General features: G+C 52.1%; 5 protein-coding genes across 6 annotated transcripts; 3 read left to right on the top strand and 2 right to left on the bottom strand.

Annotated features, from left to right (window-relative positions):
* Positions 1–826: 826 nt before the first annotated feature.
* PV07_10078 lies at positions 827–2448 on the bottom strand. 2 transcript variants are annotated; one of them, XM_016397385.1, is made up of 2 exons: positions 2373–2448; positions 827–2294 (listed from the first exon to the last, which is right to left on the bottom strand). In XM_016397385.1, the coding sequence occupies exons 1-2, from the start codon at positions 2412–2414 to the stop codon at positions 1509–1511; spliced, it is 828 nt and encodes a 275-aa protein (XP_016244576.1). In that variant the 5' UTR covers positions 2415–2448; the 3' UTR covers positions 827–1508. The 2 variants fall into 2 exon arrangements, with proteins under 2 accessions (XP_016244576.1, XP_016244575.1); XM_016397384.1 differs by having other exon boundaries at positions 827–2448.
* A 3198-nt stretch (positions 2449–5646) lies between these two features.
* PV07_10077 (uncharacterized protein) lies at positions 5647–6296 on the top strand (the record flags this gene model as incomplete). Its single annotated transcript, XM_016397383.1, has 2 exons — positions 5647–5765; positions 5795–6296. The coding sequence occupies 2 exons, from the start codon at positions 5647–5649 to the stop codon at positions 6294–6296; spliced, it is 621 nt and encodes a 206-aa protein (XP_016244574.1).
* A 1527-nt stretch (positions 6297–7823) lies between these two features.
* PV07_10076 (uncharacterized protein) lies at positions 7824–10412 on the top strand. Its single transcript, XM_016397382.1, has 4 exons — positions 7824–9058; positions 9181–9247; positions 9308–10059; positions 10159–10412. The coding sequence occupies exons 1-4, from the start codon at positions 7859–7861 to the stop codon at positions 10195–10197; spliced, it is 2058 nt and encodes a 685-aa protein (XP_016244573.1). The 5' UTR covers positions 7824–7858; the 3' UTR covers positions 10198–10412.
* A 523-nt stretch (positions 10413–10935) lies between these two features.
* On the bottom strand, positions 10936–14508 carry PV07_10075 (uncharacterized protein; the record flags this gene model as incomplete). The annotated part of the gene is made up of 3 exons (XM_016397381.1): positions 10936–13330; positions 13384–14370; positions 14417–14508. 3 exons carry the CDS (start codon positions 14506–14508, stop codon positions 10936–10938), a joined length of 3474 nt encoding a protein of 1157 aa, XP_016244572.1.
* A 613-nt stretch (positions 14509–15121) lies between these two features.
* Positions 15122–16985, top strand: PV07_10074 (uncharacterized protein; the record flags this gene model as incomplete). The annotated part of the gene is made up of 5 exons (XM_016397380.1): positions 15122–15235; positions 15290–15545; positions 15606–16218; positions 16286–16419; positions 16481–16985. The coding sequence occupies 5 exons, from the start codon at positions 15122–15124 to the stop codon at positions 16924–16926; spliced, it is 1563 nt and encodes a 520-aa protein (XP_016244571.1). The 3' UTR covers positions 16927–16985.
* Positions 16986–17326: the final 341 nt, after the last annotated feature.

Below are 17326 nucleotides of genomic sequence, written 5' to 3'. Positions count from 1 at the left end.
AGATAGCCTACGTAATACTTTTTGTTATTCGACGGCAAGAACCGCGAGATGGATCTGTCCCCTGACTTTGCAAGCGATGTTTGCCTCCGCTGGCACGGCCTGGCACTCCTCCGTCTACGGCAATCGACGGTCGGTATTGCGCTCTTCGACGCTTCATGACCATCCGCCAATCCGGCAGAGCGGGCAATTTCTCCTTCAAAGCATAGCCTGCTCGAGATGCCCATGCCTGGAGTTGCCAGTCACTCCTATCATTCATAATTCGTGGCAGTAGCCGGTTCTTGGGGCACACTTCCCTTCCCCGGTACGGGCCGCTCACTGAATCAATGCGCCTTGAAGTCACGCTGTACGTCGTGTGCTGCCACGGTCTACCTGAAAGAGGGCAGAAGTGCCAAGGCTCGGTAAGCCAGCGCAGCGCTCATCGCTGGTGGATAACTCGTTACGGATGAGGGAAGGCCGCGCGAGTGAGGAGAATTGGCGGTGGTGGGAAGAAAGCAGACAAAAGTGACATAATATGGTTGTGCGACAGCAAGTCAAGCTGTGGCCGACTGGCCTCCGCCTTCGAGAGCTTCGGAATTCCAGAGGCGGGAACAAGAATCCCTAATGGCCCCTGCAGCAACAGCTCTGTGTAAATTTAGGACCTCTGCAGGATCTCGTCAATGATAGGCAAGAAGATAACCTTTCAGCCTCTCGGCCCTTGAGACGTAGGTGGCATGAAGATTGATAGTACACAACTCAGAATATCGTTCTAGTTGTCGGGGCATCAAAACATGAAAACCCTGTGGTGTACACAGTACAGATGGAGAATATTGGCTTGCGCCGAGCTATTCAGCCCTGAAGTCTAGTCGTGGTAACTAATAGTACATAGTGGTTCCTCAAGTGGGAATACCATCGCCACATAACCACGGGGATATTCATCTTCATCTTCATCTTCATCAAAAACACTAAAGTCACACCAGAGGATATTTCATTGCACACATATCCAATTTTCTCGGCTCTAGAAAAGCTTTTTTGCTGAGATTCCCAGCGCTGCCCTTTCCAACGCGCTTTGACCCTGACCAGACCAGAAGCATCATCATATCATCATGATATGCGTCATATTCCATCCTCCTTGCTTGCCTGACTGCCTGCACTTCTCTGGACGAGATTCTCTTCCCCGGCAGAAAACGCCAAAAAAAAAGACACCACCCCCAAGCAGCGACTGATCGCCACAGCAGCAGGAGCTGAAAACCCCACAAAGACAATAGTTTGGGGGGGAATACAAGACGACTCATTTCAATATCGTACTTCGGTATGTACATCCAAGACAGAGTTTCCACCGACGCTAAAAGTCGGGTCCACACACTGACATGCAAACACACAGTCATACAGAGAAGACTGGAGAAAACATGGACCGGCGCGGAGAAGAGTAGACGAAGCGGAGGATGAGGCGGAGGAGGATGCGGGACAGAAGAAAAACAGACGGCGGAGAACTTGGGGAAAGCACAATGTCATTGCTTTTGGACGCCGAGTTACACCATATTCTTGAGCAGCGAGTAGTCGTCGCAGTTGACGAGCTTCTGAAAGACGCTGACTTGGTCCTGTAGGCGTTTGATCTCGCCATCCAGGTGCCGGATCTCGACATCCGACTGGTGGACGTAGTTGATCGCCCGCGACATGATGTCCGACTTGCGGACTCTGCTAGAGAGTGTTTGCCCTGTAGGTGAGGTATTGAATTGAGAGGCGGGCGAAGTTGGACTGGTCTCTACGGCCAGAAGGTCTCGATGGAGTTGCATCATTTTGCGGTTGAGATTGTCACGATAACGCCTCTCAATCACGGAATGGGCAAACTTTGCTTTGAGAATGGCTGATTCATCCTCACTTGACGAGTTAGACTGATTGCGCTTCTTCCGCGGTCTCCCTTTCTTTGGCTGGGATGTTCGCGAAGAGCGCGGGGCAGCACGACTGCGGGGGAGGCACTTCTTGGAGCCAAATATTGCCGTATCTGCCTGGTCGGGCAACGATAACGGCGATACGTCGCTTCCATCATCCTTGAGACCGAGTGCACAAAACTCTTCTTCGGGCGATTGATCAGGCTGGTAATCCATGGGAAATTCAGAGCCACCATTGAGCTGTAGTTGGGCTAGCCCGACGGTCTGAACGCCGGTAGGTTTAAAGGGCTCCAGATATAGGCTGGGATAAGGAGCGTCTATATATGGCTGCATTCCATAGCTCCTGGGTTGCATCTGTTGGGTCTCCATTGGTATAGACCATGCGTTGAAGCCCTCTGCGGCCAAGTCGTGGTCATCACTATTAGACTGAAAATTGTTAAAATATGATTCATCTTGAAATTGCTGTGGCCCCTGGTCAAGGAGACAGGGCTCTTGATAGTATACCATTGTGGTTGGAACTTGGGTGATGTGATCTCTTGCAGACATCTAGTTACAGCTCTGTTACACTGAAGGGCATACGGGGGTCCCGGATTTTCTTCCTGGGCGTCTGAGCGGCTTTACATAAAGGTTTGCGCGATGCTGATGCACATGTTCAACGATCTCAGACCGCAGCGTTCTGGACCTTGAGGGACCCATATTTCGCGATTGGGTGACCCTCTAAGGAGCAGCGATTCCTTAGAGGCCAGTCTTTAAGGCACATGTTGTCGGAAGTTTGTCGCAGCAGACCACCGCTCAGTCCACTAAATATGGGATCAACGGGCGAGGAGGACTCGCATAACCTCAAGGCGTTGGCTGGGCTTCTCCGTTAGCTGGTGCGCGATAGGTGCAACCATTTGCTGCTCCGAGTTTGTGGACTCCACTTCCCTACGGACCAAGCTAGCTAGTCAGCTTCGCACAAACTTCGCAATAGCTCGGAGGTGTCTCGCTGACAGTCGGATCTGGCTATCCGTGAATGTATCTTTGATTCCACGGGGAACCAACGAGCATCCCAGAAACGACGTCACCAGCCGATGTGCCCTTGTTGTTACCCGCAACCTCTTCCAAGCCCATACATGTCCGAGCTGACTCGTATTCTTTTTCTCTGGGACTTCCCACTAAGTATTTTTTGGCTTTTCCTCAATTAAAAGACGACGGGATGGTCGTCCGGCACGAACATGCTGCACATTCCCCGAGACGGCAAATTTCCACTTGGCAGAGGGTCGAAATCTCAAGTTTTTCGCCCACGGAGCATTGTCGGCTGAGGAAAAGCCGGCAGCGTGGACATTGGTGGTCTGATCTACAGCCATCTCGTTCCCAACACCTCATTACCAGAAGGCTTAAAAGAACTTTGTCCACTGCGGACGCTGTGGACACGCTTTGAAAGACTACTCTAGCACTTAACTCTGGAGAATGGACCACATGCCCACGCCAGAACACCCCCTTCCGACAACTTCCACGTGCCTTGGTTAGTATAGTGATGTGCAAAAACGGTGTCTTAAAAGACACATGGAATCCGTGGAGAGACAGTCGCGTTTACGCTTACTCCACCGTGAACTACACTTACCTCGAAATGGCGATCCTCAAGCCTCCTCATTCGATCAAAAGGCTTCCTGATGCAACGGGGCCATGCATGCTCATTTTACATACGCCATGCCTTCCGTCGTCCGAAGCTCAATTATTTTACCGCGTGTTCTGTAAAATCGGCCACAGAGATTCTCGTCGAGTGCCTTAGGCAGCCTTATAGCTCGCCAAGCATTACCCCACGAGTGTGACCGAGCCCATCTGTCAGTCGCGGCTCAACGAACATACCTCAAGACGTTTCGACGGATGCAATATCTATTACTTCATACCAGACGCAACAATAGATGGTGTCACAGAACTTTTGGCAAGGACAACACTTGAGGACTCGACTCCTAGTAGGAGTAAGGTTTGTGTCAACAACACTTCTGAATCTGTCCTCAAACTGCGGAAGACTTTTGATCGTCTTCCCTTTTTCCATACCATCTGCGATAACACATCGGGACATAACTCGGGATCCGAAGATATGATGGCAGGTTTGTCTAACGCGGAGAAGCGACTCGATCACTATTAGCACAGTGGCTGTGCTTTCACGGCAACAATATGTGAGATAGTCCCCGAGTTGCTCTCCTGCTGGTCAAACACGGAAGCTAATATTCTACTCCGTTCATATCCATAACCCCCAATCCCTTGTGCGCTTCAACAGAACTGAACATCTCGAATACCATGGCCGCGAGAACGTCGAAATAGTCTTGATTGATGGATAGAACCTGAACACCGCCAGTGTTATCCACTACAACAAGCTATATGAGGTCTTAGGACTGCCATAGAACAACCTCTTCAACCCTAAGTACGTTGTATGAGGGCGCATTCGGCGCAGCGTGATCGTTTAAAGGTGTTCTAGGGATGCAATACGTTCGACCCTTTGCTCACTTTTCCTGCTCTCAGTAATCTAACGTCTCCTCCAAACCCCCAGAAGAGACCTTTGTCAGATGTCCGCCTCCTCCGCTGCTCTCCTAAGCCCAACCTTAAAAAGCTTGTCGGCCACTTAGTTGACGACTTGAATTTGCTGCCGTAAAATCTCACGATTAAACAAGCTACGATGATGATTCTCGGTTAGTCACGAGAAAACTCGGATACTCGCCTATACGACACACTCGAGGCAGATCTTGAACGCCTCATTCTCGGTAAGATAGAAGAGCTTTACCACCGTCTATACGCAAAAACATGTCCATGGAACATCGATGACCAAAATTCCTCCGTCCAGCTGCCCAGCACTTTGGCGGGAATCTCGATAGCTTGAAGTTGCAACTCAAATTTGCCATGAATTCCAATATTCCAATATACAGAGACTGGCTGACTGCGTGTAAATGTGACTGAAAAACTGGAGTGCGCGGAAATGCAGAACGTCGAGCTTGAACCGTCGTCTTTATTGTACATCCTGAAGTGCAATGGCTTGGACGTCCCTGCGCTGTCATTTGGTCGCCTACCTCGCACACCTCTAAGACTACCTCCTACACGACACAAGTGATATCCGTGACGACCAAGTGTGATCCTTTCAGGTCTAGGTGCAGGGAGAGAGGAACATTCACGGTTCAGATCCGAAAACGTCATTGTGAAAATGCGTATGACATCAGCCCTAGCCGCCTGGGACATCAATGGCCCAAGCGAGCCAGTAACAGAAGAGGCGGAAAAAAGACCCAGCATCTGTTCGACTAACGACACGCTATGCGGTACAGGCATATAACTCACAAATAACTATCGGAGACGGGGCTTTTCGAGCTAGAAGCCCATCTATGACATGACGTAGGCATGCGTCAATAGGAGTCTGCAAATATCTAACCAGCCCGAGCTTTGCAGTATATAACTTGATGGGAAAGACCGATATTCCGGGCGTTTCAGAGATCAAACTCCCAGCACTCTCAACTTGAATATCGGATCTAAGAGCTTAAGATTCGCAACCGCTAAAAGATATATTCGATCTCCATTAGGGCACGTTAGGAAATAGACAGCCTGGACTGGCACCTGTCGGATCTTATAACAGCATTTCATATCCTTCATAAGCATCAGGTGCTCGATGAACATGGCCAAATATCAGTGCGCAATCCTACTGATCCTTCGACCTTTTTCACCAGCAACGTCCCCGCCATTCTGATCTCGTCGAAGACCGATCTGAATCAATGGCGTGTTGCCGACGGCTCTCCAGTCTCTAATCCTTATGATGGATGCCAAAAGGTTGAGCAAGTCTCTGAGCTGTCCGAACATTACACCCACAGCTCCATCTACGACCGGTATCCTGGCGTACAAAGCATTGTCCATTCACATTGTCCGAGCGCAGTTGTTTATGGCCTATGTAATAATTGGCGCAGTATGCTGCAACCTAGCTATCTGATGGCCGGGTTCGTGGGCTCTTCAGCGCCCATTTTTGACATTGCAAGATTCTATGAGAACCTACCACAGTCGCATCCCCGAAACTTACTTGTCAACAATCAGTATCTCGGAGATATGTTAGCCGAAATGTTCGAGAAATCCAACAACAATGAGATGGTAATGAACGGGGCGGAAGTACATGTCCCCAAACAGAAAGTTGTCTTTCAACGTGGCCATGGTTACACGACCTGGGCTGGGAGTCTCGAGGATGCGGTATGGAGGGCTATACATATCCGGCGGGATGCAGATATTCAAACCACTGCCATGAATCAACGAGACGCGACAGAGCTGCACGTCGTTTACCTCACAGAAGAGGAGGCCAGAGACTGTGAAAATACCATAAACCGTGCCTCGCGCGAGCATTGGCTCGCATGGATGGCAGAGGCGGAGAGGTCAGGATTCTACCAGAATGACCTGAGATTGGGTTTGAGCGAGAGATGAACCCGACGTGCTCTGACCTACTGACCGGTTCTTGTTCCCGGGGGGGGGGGGGGGGGGCGCTCCGGGCCACTATTCTGGGCTCCTGACTGCTACACGTCTGCATATGTGGCGTCTTTGGTCTCCAAAGCACCATCGAAATACCAGGGGCTGAAAATAAGCGACCTCGGCAGGAGGTTTTTCCCGGGGGCCGGTGGTGTAAATGACAATCTTGCCTCATGTACTCCGTACTGTACTCTCATGTATTTGGATTCCAGGACGGCGCTACGCTTGAGTATTGATAGTAAGGTGGCTGTCAATGCGAAGCCACTAGACTGATCCCAGAAACAACTTTCGCTGGCCAAACAGGACACCGGCTTCGCACATCACTTCAGGAGGGGTGGAAATGAGCTTGGGGTCTGGCTTAGGTGACGGTCGATAGGTGCTCACTCACGCTCAAAGCATCGCCGGATTGACGTCTATCATAAATTCGCCATATTACCTTACATGGAGCGCTGAGCACGGGTGAGTATAGGGCGGCATCACCCTCGTCCTAAAGGGGGGGGGGGGTGAGCTGGGTGTTCGAATCATTACCTCGTCTTGGCACGGAACGACAGAGCTCACAGCTTCCGTCCTGTCGAGTCGTGGAGGTGCATACCGAGTACAGACCTAGGTAGCCTGATAGATATCAACCTTCTTATCAAGTCACTACCACCCCACATTCTCCTCTATCCTGATTTCCATTGACATATATATACCCGTCACCGCCAATCGCTGTGGGGCAAGCGTGCCGTTCCGAGTACGAGTACGGGCGCCCACCTTTCTCCATACCTGCTGACGAATGGTCCTTGGACCTCATTTGGTTAACAGCTCAACTGGCGTATAGCCTCTATTCCGAGTTCTCTGTTAGAACGATTCTCCATCCTTATCTACTAGTCGCTTGCCAAGTAATCATTCGATCCTTGGATCGGAAAAAATTGATTCCAGCGAAAGGATGCCAGTAATGGATCCGTGGTCAGCATAATTCTCCAGTCCAACGGTATCCTCATGCTAGATGGCAAGCAACAACCTCCAGCACACCAAAGACCTCGCGAACAGCGCAAAGACACTGCTCTAAGAGAAGAAGTCACATGAGGTACAGAAATATGGTCCTATTAATAGACTCGCAACATTCAAAGACAACCCTCATTCCCCAATCATCCCACCTCGCCAATCCTTCGGCTCGGTAACAACTGGCCGCAAGATGATCCGCATAAATCGGTTCAACGCAGGAATTGATCGATGCAGTCCATTTGCCTTTCCTGGATAAGGCAGGTACATAGAGCTTTCTCCTCTCATGCAACCTACTAATCTAAACCAATCACGGGTATGCATTTCATATCGGATTTGAACGACGTCCTTCGATGTCCCGATACCCAGAACATCCACAAGAGTCGGGGGAAATGGCAAAGCTGGAGGTAGGATTTGCGGATAAACGAGCTGTAGCTTGTGTACAAAGACCTATGCTCGCCTGGTAGGTTTACAAGACTCTATCGATCTACGTCCGCACCACATCCATCGAGCGGTGCTGCTGCCCTTTCACAAGAATGGCTGGCCAACTGATGCTATCAGCCTTGCTTTTGCCGTGTGTATTGGCTGTTTCCCTGCCAGTGAAGCTGCACCTGAAGCGAGCGGTTGACTCGGGTCTTGCCAACATCCATCTGGCTTACGACAGACCTATCGCCACCGAGGTCGTGTTCACTTATGGTCCTTGCAAGGCCAAGACTCCAGGTGAAGCCCACCATCTAGTTGGCCGCTCCCATTCCTGTGACCACGACAGGCTATTGTGGAAAGTCCCAGAATACACCCCCACAGGCCAATGCCTCTCAGCATGGGACGCCCGGCAGAACCTTGTGGGACGGAGCGTTCCGGTGTCCATTGCTCCCAATGCAAAGGCCGCTCGCAGACGTCTCCGAAAGCGCCAGGCCGACTTCTCCATCCAGATGGACAACTCGAGCGGCATTGATGCGGAAGGGCCGTGGTTCGACGGCGTGGTTGCCCTCAAGAACAAAGAGATCAGTGCGGTCAACGCCCAAGAAGCAAAGTCGAAGGAGATCGCCATCGTCGGTGCCGGCATGGCCGGTCTGATGACCTGGCTCGCCCTCAACCAATCCGGGATGACGAACGTGTCTCTCATCGAAGCAGCCCAGCGGCTCGGCGGGAGAGTTCACACTGCTTACTTTGGCGACCCGAGCGAGAGACAGTATCAAGAAATGGGGCCCATGCGTTTCCCGCTCTCCTTCACGGCATCCGAGACGAACGAAACGATCCAGATCCAAGATCACCGCATCGTCTTTGATCTGGCCGCCGAAGTCAACAGACTGAACAACAACAACACCAACTTTACGGTCAACTTTATCAAATGGTACCAGAACTCGCCCAATGGGCTTTACTACGTCAACGGCGCCCGGAAACCCAACGGCCAGGTCCCGACGCTGTCCGAGGTCCAAGCGAATACGTCGTTGCTGGGGACGACCTCTACGCAGCCGGACGACCCCAAGCTGGATGCGCTCGACGAGGACATCAATACCATCTACAACAATGGGAGTTTCCTCGACCAGATGGCGCGGAACATATACATGGCGCACAAAACGTTCCTCGATCAAGGACTTGGTGGATTGGGTGGCGACGACTTTTCCGAATTCGCCTATGTCCATAACGTGCTTGGGTATGCGTTGAATGAGACCTTCGTGGAGCTGGGAGGCCCTGGGAGCGAGAGCTTTTGGGATAATCTCTATGAGTCGATGGTAAGCCAGCCCGGTCCAATAGAGCCGCTCGCAAAATCCTGCGTGCCCAGGGGTGGACGCTACCAGACATCCTGTGAGACTTGATCTCGAGTGCCGATGCTGACAGCCCTTTTTTGTTTCAGTACTTCTCTGCGACAGATTGGAGGACAATTGATGGCGGTCTGACTCGTCTCCCCAGTGCCTTCCACCGTACGTATAGCCTTTCGAGCACACTAGTTCAAAGGTGCTAACGCATAGGGTGACCTCTAGCTCTTGTTGACGATGTGACCTACATGAATCGCAAGGTCCAGCGAGTCCAATACAACGAGACGACAAAGAAGGTGACGCTGCAGTGGAAGGCCAAGCCGCTCGACCGCACCTTTCAGAACGCAAGCTACGACCTGGCGGTCGTCACGGTTCCCATGCCTCTGGTCAGGACGTGGCGCCTGCCGGCGTTTTCAGACCTCCTGCAGACCGCCATCGACAGCTACCCCTACTCCCAGGTCTGCAAGGTGGCGCTGCAGTTCCAGACCCGCTTCTGGGAGCATCTCGACAAGCCCATCTACGGCTCCTGCAGCACGACCACCGACATCCCCGGCATCGGGAGCATCTGCTACCCGAGCTACGACATCAACTCGACCGGGAAGGGGGTGATGCTTGCGAGCTACACGTCCTCGGACGACGGGTTGCGCTGGGCGTCGATCCCGGAGGACGTCCACGTCCAGTACGTCGTGGACGCCATGGCCGAGATCCACGGGCCCGTGGTGTACGAGCAATACACGGGGGCCTACAACCGCCGCTGCTGGATTCTGGATCAGTACGAGACGATCAGTTGGGCGAGCCCGGATATCGGGATGAGGAAGTCCTTCATCCCGGCGTTCTTCAACACGGAGCAGGGCGTCATCATGAGCGGGGAAGGGACCAGCTACACCAGCTCGTGGATCGCGAGTGCACTGGAGAGTGGCGTCAGAGCGAGCGTCCAGCTTCTGCTCGAGCTGGGGCTAGTGGACGAAGCGAAAGCTGTAAGCATCACTCACTCCGCCGTTCAAGACTACCCTGGGGCTTGCCGTCTATACCATCCCTCAACCCATATACCGCTCTAAGCTAACAGGGATTCGCAGGTGACCGAAAAATGGATGGCTCGATGGATTGACGTGTAGATCCTTCGTTGGGAACACCGCGCAGATCTCTCCTCGCTCTCGATGGCTTGTCCACAAGCCTCGGCTGCTGTGATCTTGTGCTGATACAGCCGCGCCGGATGGTGTGGCCGAAGTTTAGAGTGGTTCGGTGGTCCCCGATGTTGAGTGGACGACAGGCAGACCGGTATCTTGCCGCTGTCAGCGTCTTCGGACGAGGCTGAACCATAAAATGATCGCATTGCAAGCTTCTCCCCAGAACGAATCTAGTCGTAGCGGGCTTGTCTTTGTTTTCCCTTTCCCCCCCCCCCCAGTCCCGGTCAGTATGAAAGAATGTTGTCGATCCATATGATGAAATCGAAGCTGCTGGTTTCTGATTCGATCCAGCATTGTTTGTCACGATGCCCTCCGTTCCTCCCTTGTTTCTAACATGGTCGACCTTCTTTCATGTATCTCTCTTTGCGATGTTGACCGTCGCGGGTGGTGCCCGGGAGGGTTGCAGCGAAGGGTCTCTGTGCCAGATCGCGTGCCACCCGCAAGGCTTCGAGCATATGAGCGAGGCTCTGTGGGAGAAGATACGGTGCGAAAATACAGCCGCCGGCAGAACTCTAGCTGTTCACAGAGTCGATCAAGATATGAGGTACTCTTCTGACTTCTGTGGCAGAGGAAGAGTCCACACCTGATGTTGTGCACCGTCTCCTTCCCTTCTCGATTCTCGTGCTGGCATCGCCCTCATCTCAGCGTAAACATTGACATGAACCGCTACCAAGTCAGTTGGGTGCGAGGCCGGAAACTGCGTTTTCGATCGAGCATTCCAGGCTGAGTGCAAGGCGACACATCGGATCGATCTTCCTTCTCCCACTCACTCGGTGGCCGAAGAGATTTCTGGAAGCCCTTCAAATCGGCAGCGATCATGTCCACCAACGGGTGTGCATCAGTCAACCTCTTGCGAGCCCGTTCCAGGGCGACTTTGCAAGTGTCGCTCGCGTCCCTCACTCTGCCAAGGCGATGATGGAGGACAGCTAATTTCCAGAGGGAGTAGAAGCAATCCGGATGTTCAATGCCCCTGGATCCTTCGAGGCGATCGACCGTGTCGGAGAGGAGGTCGAACGCAGCGTGCAGGCGACCCTGGCGAGAGTATACGCGAGCCAGCTCGCCGCTTCCCATGAGAACGCCCAGGTGATTCTCATCCAAACTTCGTACGCCTGCCTCGATTCCGCCGAGGAGTAGTTCTTCCGCCTCGTCGAGCTTCCCTATCTTGACCTTGATCTTTGCGAGCCAGCAAAGCGCCCACAACGTCCAGGGGTGTTCTTTGCCGAGCTGCCTCTTCCTCTCCTCAAACACTTCACTCATCAGAGTTTGAGCTTCGTCGAAGCGTTTCAGCTCGAGAAGAGACATGGCCAGATTATTCTTGGATATCAGGGTGTCCAAGTTCTTGGGGCCCAAGTTTGCCTTGCGCATGTTGAGCACCTCCTTGTGAATGGCGGCGCTCTCGGAAAATCGATGCCACGACGCAAGTGCAACTCCGTAGTTGTCCATCGCCGCCAGGGTGCGGTCATCCTTGAGTCCCAGCATAAGTCTCATTTGCTTCATGCTGATATTGGAGAGCTCCAAGGCTTCTTTGTATTGCCCATTCAACCAGCGAGAACGTCCCAGCTCGTCCATGGCCAGAAGGGTGTCGATGTGGTTCTCGCCCAGGACTTGCTTCCGTGATTTGACGACAAGTGTCTGAAGGTCAATTGCTTCTTCAAGACGACCAAGACCCCAGTAGACCTTGGCAAGACCCAGCATGATGCTCATCGTACTTTTGTGTCTCGGACCTAGCAGCTCATGCAGTAGGTCTTTCACCATTGTTAAGTAGTGGACTGACTTCTGGAACTTGCCACATTCCGCATAAACATACCCGCTCTTCGCCGCTGCCAATGATTGCTGCATCAATATTGACAGCGATGTCGGGGAAAGGAAAGGTGTTAGCGACAGACAGACTCTTGATAAATAGGTCTTGTAAGGCCCGATCTTAATACGGCAGGTACTCAAACAGGCGTCCAGATGAGGGAGCAAACTTCTGTGGAAATTTTCACGGTCCTGCTTAACATCAATGTCGTCCTTGCCAGGGTTATCGGAGGGCAGCACGATGGCCTCTGCGAGAATATTGAATGCAATGTGGGCGTATACGTGTTGCTGCTCCCCGAGCCTATCCTGAGCCCAAGCGTGAACCAAGGGATGCAGTGAGAAGGTTGGCGCCGCCCCATCCGAGCGTCCATCCCAGCGTATTAGGGACAAAGACGCCAACTCTGCAAGCGCATCTTCGGCGCGACATCTCTCTAAAACTGCAGATCGAGTCTTCAGGAAGGTTGGTAGTAGAACGGGAGGCTGTAAGCGCGCGAGAAAAGGGGCAAGCAACTTCGCACTCATCGAAGGTATACGCTGACGGGTCAACGATATCGACCTGTTCTTCACTGCGGTTGTAAAGATATGAACTCCGATTCGTTCAAAGTGATAAAACCCGACGATGCTGAGGATTTCAAGGGCGTCCTGACATGCAATTGAGTTCTGAGCTTCAAGGTATGCTAAAGAGAGATCAAAAGTTGGGTACACTGTCTTCATATTCGTAGTTTTGGCCATATTAGCAGAATCCATCTTGATATGAGAAGGCTTGTAGGATCTTCGACATGAGTCATAGGAATCGAGATAATCTTGTAAGCGTGAGCCGAACTGTCTGCTTTTGATATAGGTTCCTGCGACTACCAAAGCCAAAGGCAGGAAACCAAGGGTTTCGCATATCTTGGCGGCGAGAGTTCTGGCGGGATCTTCCACCGGGTATGGGATGTCAGCACGACTGAGCAGCAAACGTAGTGCTTCATCTTCTTTGAGACCTTTCAATTCCAGTGATCCAGCCTTCGCGACGCTAAGGAGCTCCAAGTTCCGAGTTGTGATGAGAATGTGGGCGTTTTTGTTTCTGGGGAAAAGTTTTCCTATGGCAAGTCCTGGATCATCGGCATTGTCGATTATGAGCAAAAAGGGCCTCGAGAGATGAGATAGGATGTGGTGGGCCGCCTTCTCGGTTGCCTCTAAACCACCCTTGCTTCCGATTTCAGCGTATGTCGTCTGGATCTGGTCCTGCGATGACGCCTTGATGGTGAACACTGCTTGAAAACTGGACAATAGGTTAGCCTTGTTCCATTCTCTCTGGGTTCTGCTTGACCTTACCGGTCCCTATGGCTGGTAGCAAACCTGGAACAGAGTTCGGTCTTTCCGCAGCCTCCCATACCATGTATGACGAATATTTTTGGTTCCGTTGGCTGCAGGTTTGCATGGGATGCAAACATTGCGTCCTCAAGTTGTTTGCGCTCCTGTTCTCGGCCAACAAAAGCAAAGGTTTGCTGTAATACATCGAGCGGAGGATCGAAAATACTGCAGACGTCCTTCTGCGAGAAAAAAGATGTGTCGTCAACGCCTTGATCCTGCTCTTTGTGAGCGACCTCTGAAGGAGCATTTTGGATGAAACCAAGCAGCGGAGCGACAACTGTGCAGTAGCCTGGAGACGACCTGCTCGTGAATTTGGTCATGTTCATATGGTCTGCGGGAATGCCTGAGCGCTGCGCATCCAGCGGCGGGGCGGCCGAGGATTCCTTGACATGGGTCACGATTTCTTCCCACAGGAACAATATGTTGAAGACATTTTGATGGCTTCTGAAGGCGCGATTGGTATTGCTCAGCGCATCTATGGGTCCATATTGCATAGTGTCCGAGGATTTTGATAGCCGTTTTGGGGGTAGCCAAACGGTTTTATCAATCTCGCCATGTGGTGTCCCAAAGAATAGGATGGCAGAAGTGCAGGTATAGATATCGCGGTAGAAACTGGTCCGTTTGCCCATCTGGTCATGCGAATATAGCAAAGCCTGCTTGACAAGGAGTCCCCCCAGACCATGGCAGACGAAAATGATAGGTCGTCGGAGACACTGGGCTTGAGACCGGTTGGCGTGAAGGGTGGCGATGAGTGTCTCTGCTGTTGGATACAATGGATCCACGCCTCCGTTGCCGAAGAAAGACTCGGGAGAGCCATTATATCCAAAGGTCAACACTCGGATGTTTTTGGCATCTTGGGGGAGCAGGTCTCGAAGCCAAAGGACATTAGCCTTGGGATCTGTCCAGGCGCTAACAAGGTCCTCCTGGAGTCCGTGTACTGCAACAATACTTCATGGTCAGCTCCGAGATAGAGGTTGACGTGTGTGATGCTTACTCTACCACAGGCTCGATTCGCTCTTGTGGCCCAGCAAGAGCCTGGGAAGACTGACCCTCGGAGGAATACAAAGTGATCAAGTTGGTTGGCATGTTCGATTCTTCGGGGCAGCAGAGAGCGGCCCCTGTGGGAGAAGGTCGCAGGCATTTTCGAGACAGTGAAGAGCATATGGCGGCGACGACAGATATATCCTGGGCTGGGCTGGGCTGGCCTCATCATGGTCTGTTGGATTCTCTGGAGATTCTGCCACATATTGCCATTGCAACTGTCGACTGCCCAGCTACTGCAGCCACGGCGGCATCCCACATCTAGGGGCTTTTGGGGGGGTTTGGTTCCTGTCTCATGTAGCGCCGAGGCGCAATCCATCGCCTCATACTTGTGGGCCACTCTTCGACAAGCTCGTCGTGGAATTGGGCGACCAGGAGATTGACTAGAGCTGTTTTTGGAACGTATCTGCAGCCGCCTGGTAATAGGCACGGGGGATTAATATTAGAGCTCGATTAGGCACAACTCCAGAACTCAAGCGCCTATCCGTCCCCATGTATCACAACTTCATTACCCGCCAAACCAAATCGCAGTGTCTTAAACCCTCCACCAGGTTTGCATATAATGATGATTGCTCTTTCCCAAGTGAATGGCCCTTCCTGCGTTCCTAGACCTAAAGAACTCCGTCAACCCTTGAGCATCTCGAATTGAGAGTAGACAATGTGGGAGGACGGCAAGTGGGGGAGTTTTCGCTGGTCACGGGCGAGCTTACTCCTGCTATTCTTGTGCCTCTTCATTCTTCGTCCAGTCGTCAAGAAGCTCGTTGCTTACAGGGTAAGCTCCCGAGACTCGAGCCATATAAGGCTGCTTGGGTCTGATCATATACAGAGAGATTCAGCATTTGGGCATCGCATACATTGTATGCCACCCCCAGAGCTCCCGAACAAATGGCCGCTGGGCATCGACCGGGTGCGCGAACTATGGACCTCGAATGCTGAGGGTCGTCTTCTGGCATTCCTATGTTCGATCGCCAAGGACTATGAGCCTCGCAATATGCTCTCTCAGTATCTGCTTTTTGGCCCGCGCGCCTTTCATATCCTCGAACCCCGGAACCTGGAGGCAGTTTTGTCTTCCAACTTCGTGGGTGAGTCGCCACCAACCAAGGCATAGTTGCCCTTTACAGTGATCTGATACCTGCAAACAGATTACGGCTTTGGAGTCCGCGGGGAGATTTTTGCTCCTCTCCTAGGCCAGGGCATCTTTACGCAAGAAGGTGCTGCCTGGAAACATTCCCGTGAGCTTTTGAGGAAACAATTTGTCCGAGCACAATATCAGAACCTCAGCCACTTCCAGGAACATGTTGATAATCTTTTGACCCATATCCCAAACCAGGGAGTGGTCGATTTGCAACCCCTGTTCTTCAGCCTCACATTGGACACAACTACGGCTTTGTTGATGGGAAGGTCGGTCTACAGCCTGAGAGCAAATATTGACCAGGACGCCGAAAACAGAGATTTTTCCGAGAGCTTCAACATAGCTCAAGAAGGGCTTGCAAAGCGATTCCGTATCGCTCCATGGCACGCTCTGTACAATCCACCGGCCTTTCGACGAGCATGTAAAAGCGTCCACGCCTATGTGGAACGGTACATCGAGCAAAGAGATCTCTTTAACAAGAAGCACCGTTCTGATGAAGATACGTACGGTTTTATTGACCAGATAGCCAAAGAGTCAAGGAGCAGGACCGAACTCAGGGACCAGTTGTTGAACATCCTCCTGGCTGGTCGTGACACAACGGCCTGTTGCTTGTCATGGACGTTGTAAGATTCTGTTCTCAATCTCATGAATTCAGTCAAATCATCAAGCTAACGGCTTTCATGGAACCAGCCGTCTTCTCGTCCGCCATCCTCAGGCGATGGACCGTCTCCGAACAGAAATTACCGCGGTCATGGGAAACTGTGCACATCCAACCAGAGAACAAATCCGCAAGATGCCATTCCTCTCGTGCGTCATCAAGGAGAGTGAGTAGCTTACCTATGACCTGTGATTGTTCTCCTGCCGCAGCTGGTCTAATAGATTCAGGTCTCCGCTTGTATCCACCAGTGCCTTTGAACAACCGGCAAGCAATCAAAACAACCATCCTACCAACCGGTGGCGGACCTGACGGGAAGCACCCGATCCTAGTCAGAAAAGGTGAACTAGTCGTGTTTTCGCAATACGTGAATTCCCGTGTAAAGAGCATATATGGGCCAGACGCGGACGAGTTTCGCCCTGAAAGATGGGAAGGGGATGAGCTTGCAAAGATTGGCTGGGCCTATTTTCCCTTTAATGGAGGGCCGAGACAGTGCCTGGGCGAAGACTTCGCGCTGATGGAGGTCTCGTACACGATAGTGAGGCTGCTCCAGGCCTGTTCGACCCTTGATCTGCCAGATGGCGAGATCGATGAGGGCGTAGGCCAGGAGAAACAAAGGCTGACACTCGTCTTGTCAAGCGCCGATGGCTGTAGGGTCCAGTATGTCCGACGATAGCAGATCCTCTCTTAGAACTAGCAACCATCGTCCATTCGTCCAGGGCGCACCTTAATAGGACTCCTTCAGCGCTTGTTGTAGCTTGTTATGGCCGGCAATAGACCTTCATCTCCAACAGATATAGGCCCGGGATTGGTTGCTGGGGCATCTTTTCCATTGCTGGCTGAACAAGGCTGACTGCAGACATGGTCGATCTCAGCCTAGGGTTCCATTTTGAAGATTAGTGTTTCAGAAGACACTCAATTCATGCAGTGTGTCTCTCTCCCACCTGGTCACTCCCAGTGGCTGGCGTCTAAGCCCGGGCGGCCTCCAGGCTGTGAATTGAGACGCACACTTCTAGATTGCGCATGTCTCTGTCCTAAGCCTTCCGGCACAAGACGGTCCATTTCCACGTCAGGAG

The sequence above is a fragment of the Cladophialophora immunda genome (genome assembly GCF_000835495.1).
Source record: "Cladophialophora immunda strain CBS 83496 unplaced genomic scaffold supercont1.6, whole genome shotgun sequence".
NCBI lineage: Eukaryota > Fungi > Ascomycota > Eurotiomycetes > Chaetothyriales > Herpotrichiellaceae > Cladophialophora > Cladophialophora immunda.
Note: the sequence above shows the minus strand (reverse complement) of the source record. Positions and strands in the feature narration are given on the sequence as shown.

Coding starts and splice junctions, on each gene's coding strand:
- PV07_10078 (XM_016397384.1), bottom strand. CDS start 2,414: ATGTCTGCAAGAGATCACATCACCCAAGTTCCAACCACAATGGTATAC.
- PV07_10076 (XM_016397382.1), top strand. CDS start 7,859: ATGGCTGGCCAACTGATGCTATCAGCCTTGCTTTTGCCGTGTGTATTG. Junction 9,059..9,180: donor ATAATCTCTATGAGTCGATG/GTAAGCCAGCCC, acceptor TTTTTGTTTCAG/TACTTCTCTGCGACAGATTG. Junction 9,248..9,307: donor TCTCCCCAGTGCCTTCCACC/GTACGTATAGCC, acceptor GGTGACCTCTAG/CTCTTGTTGACGATGTGACC.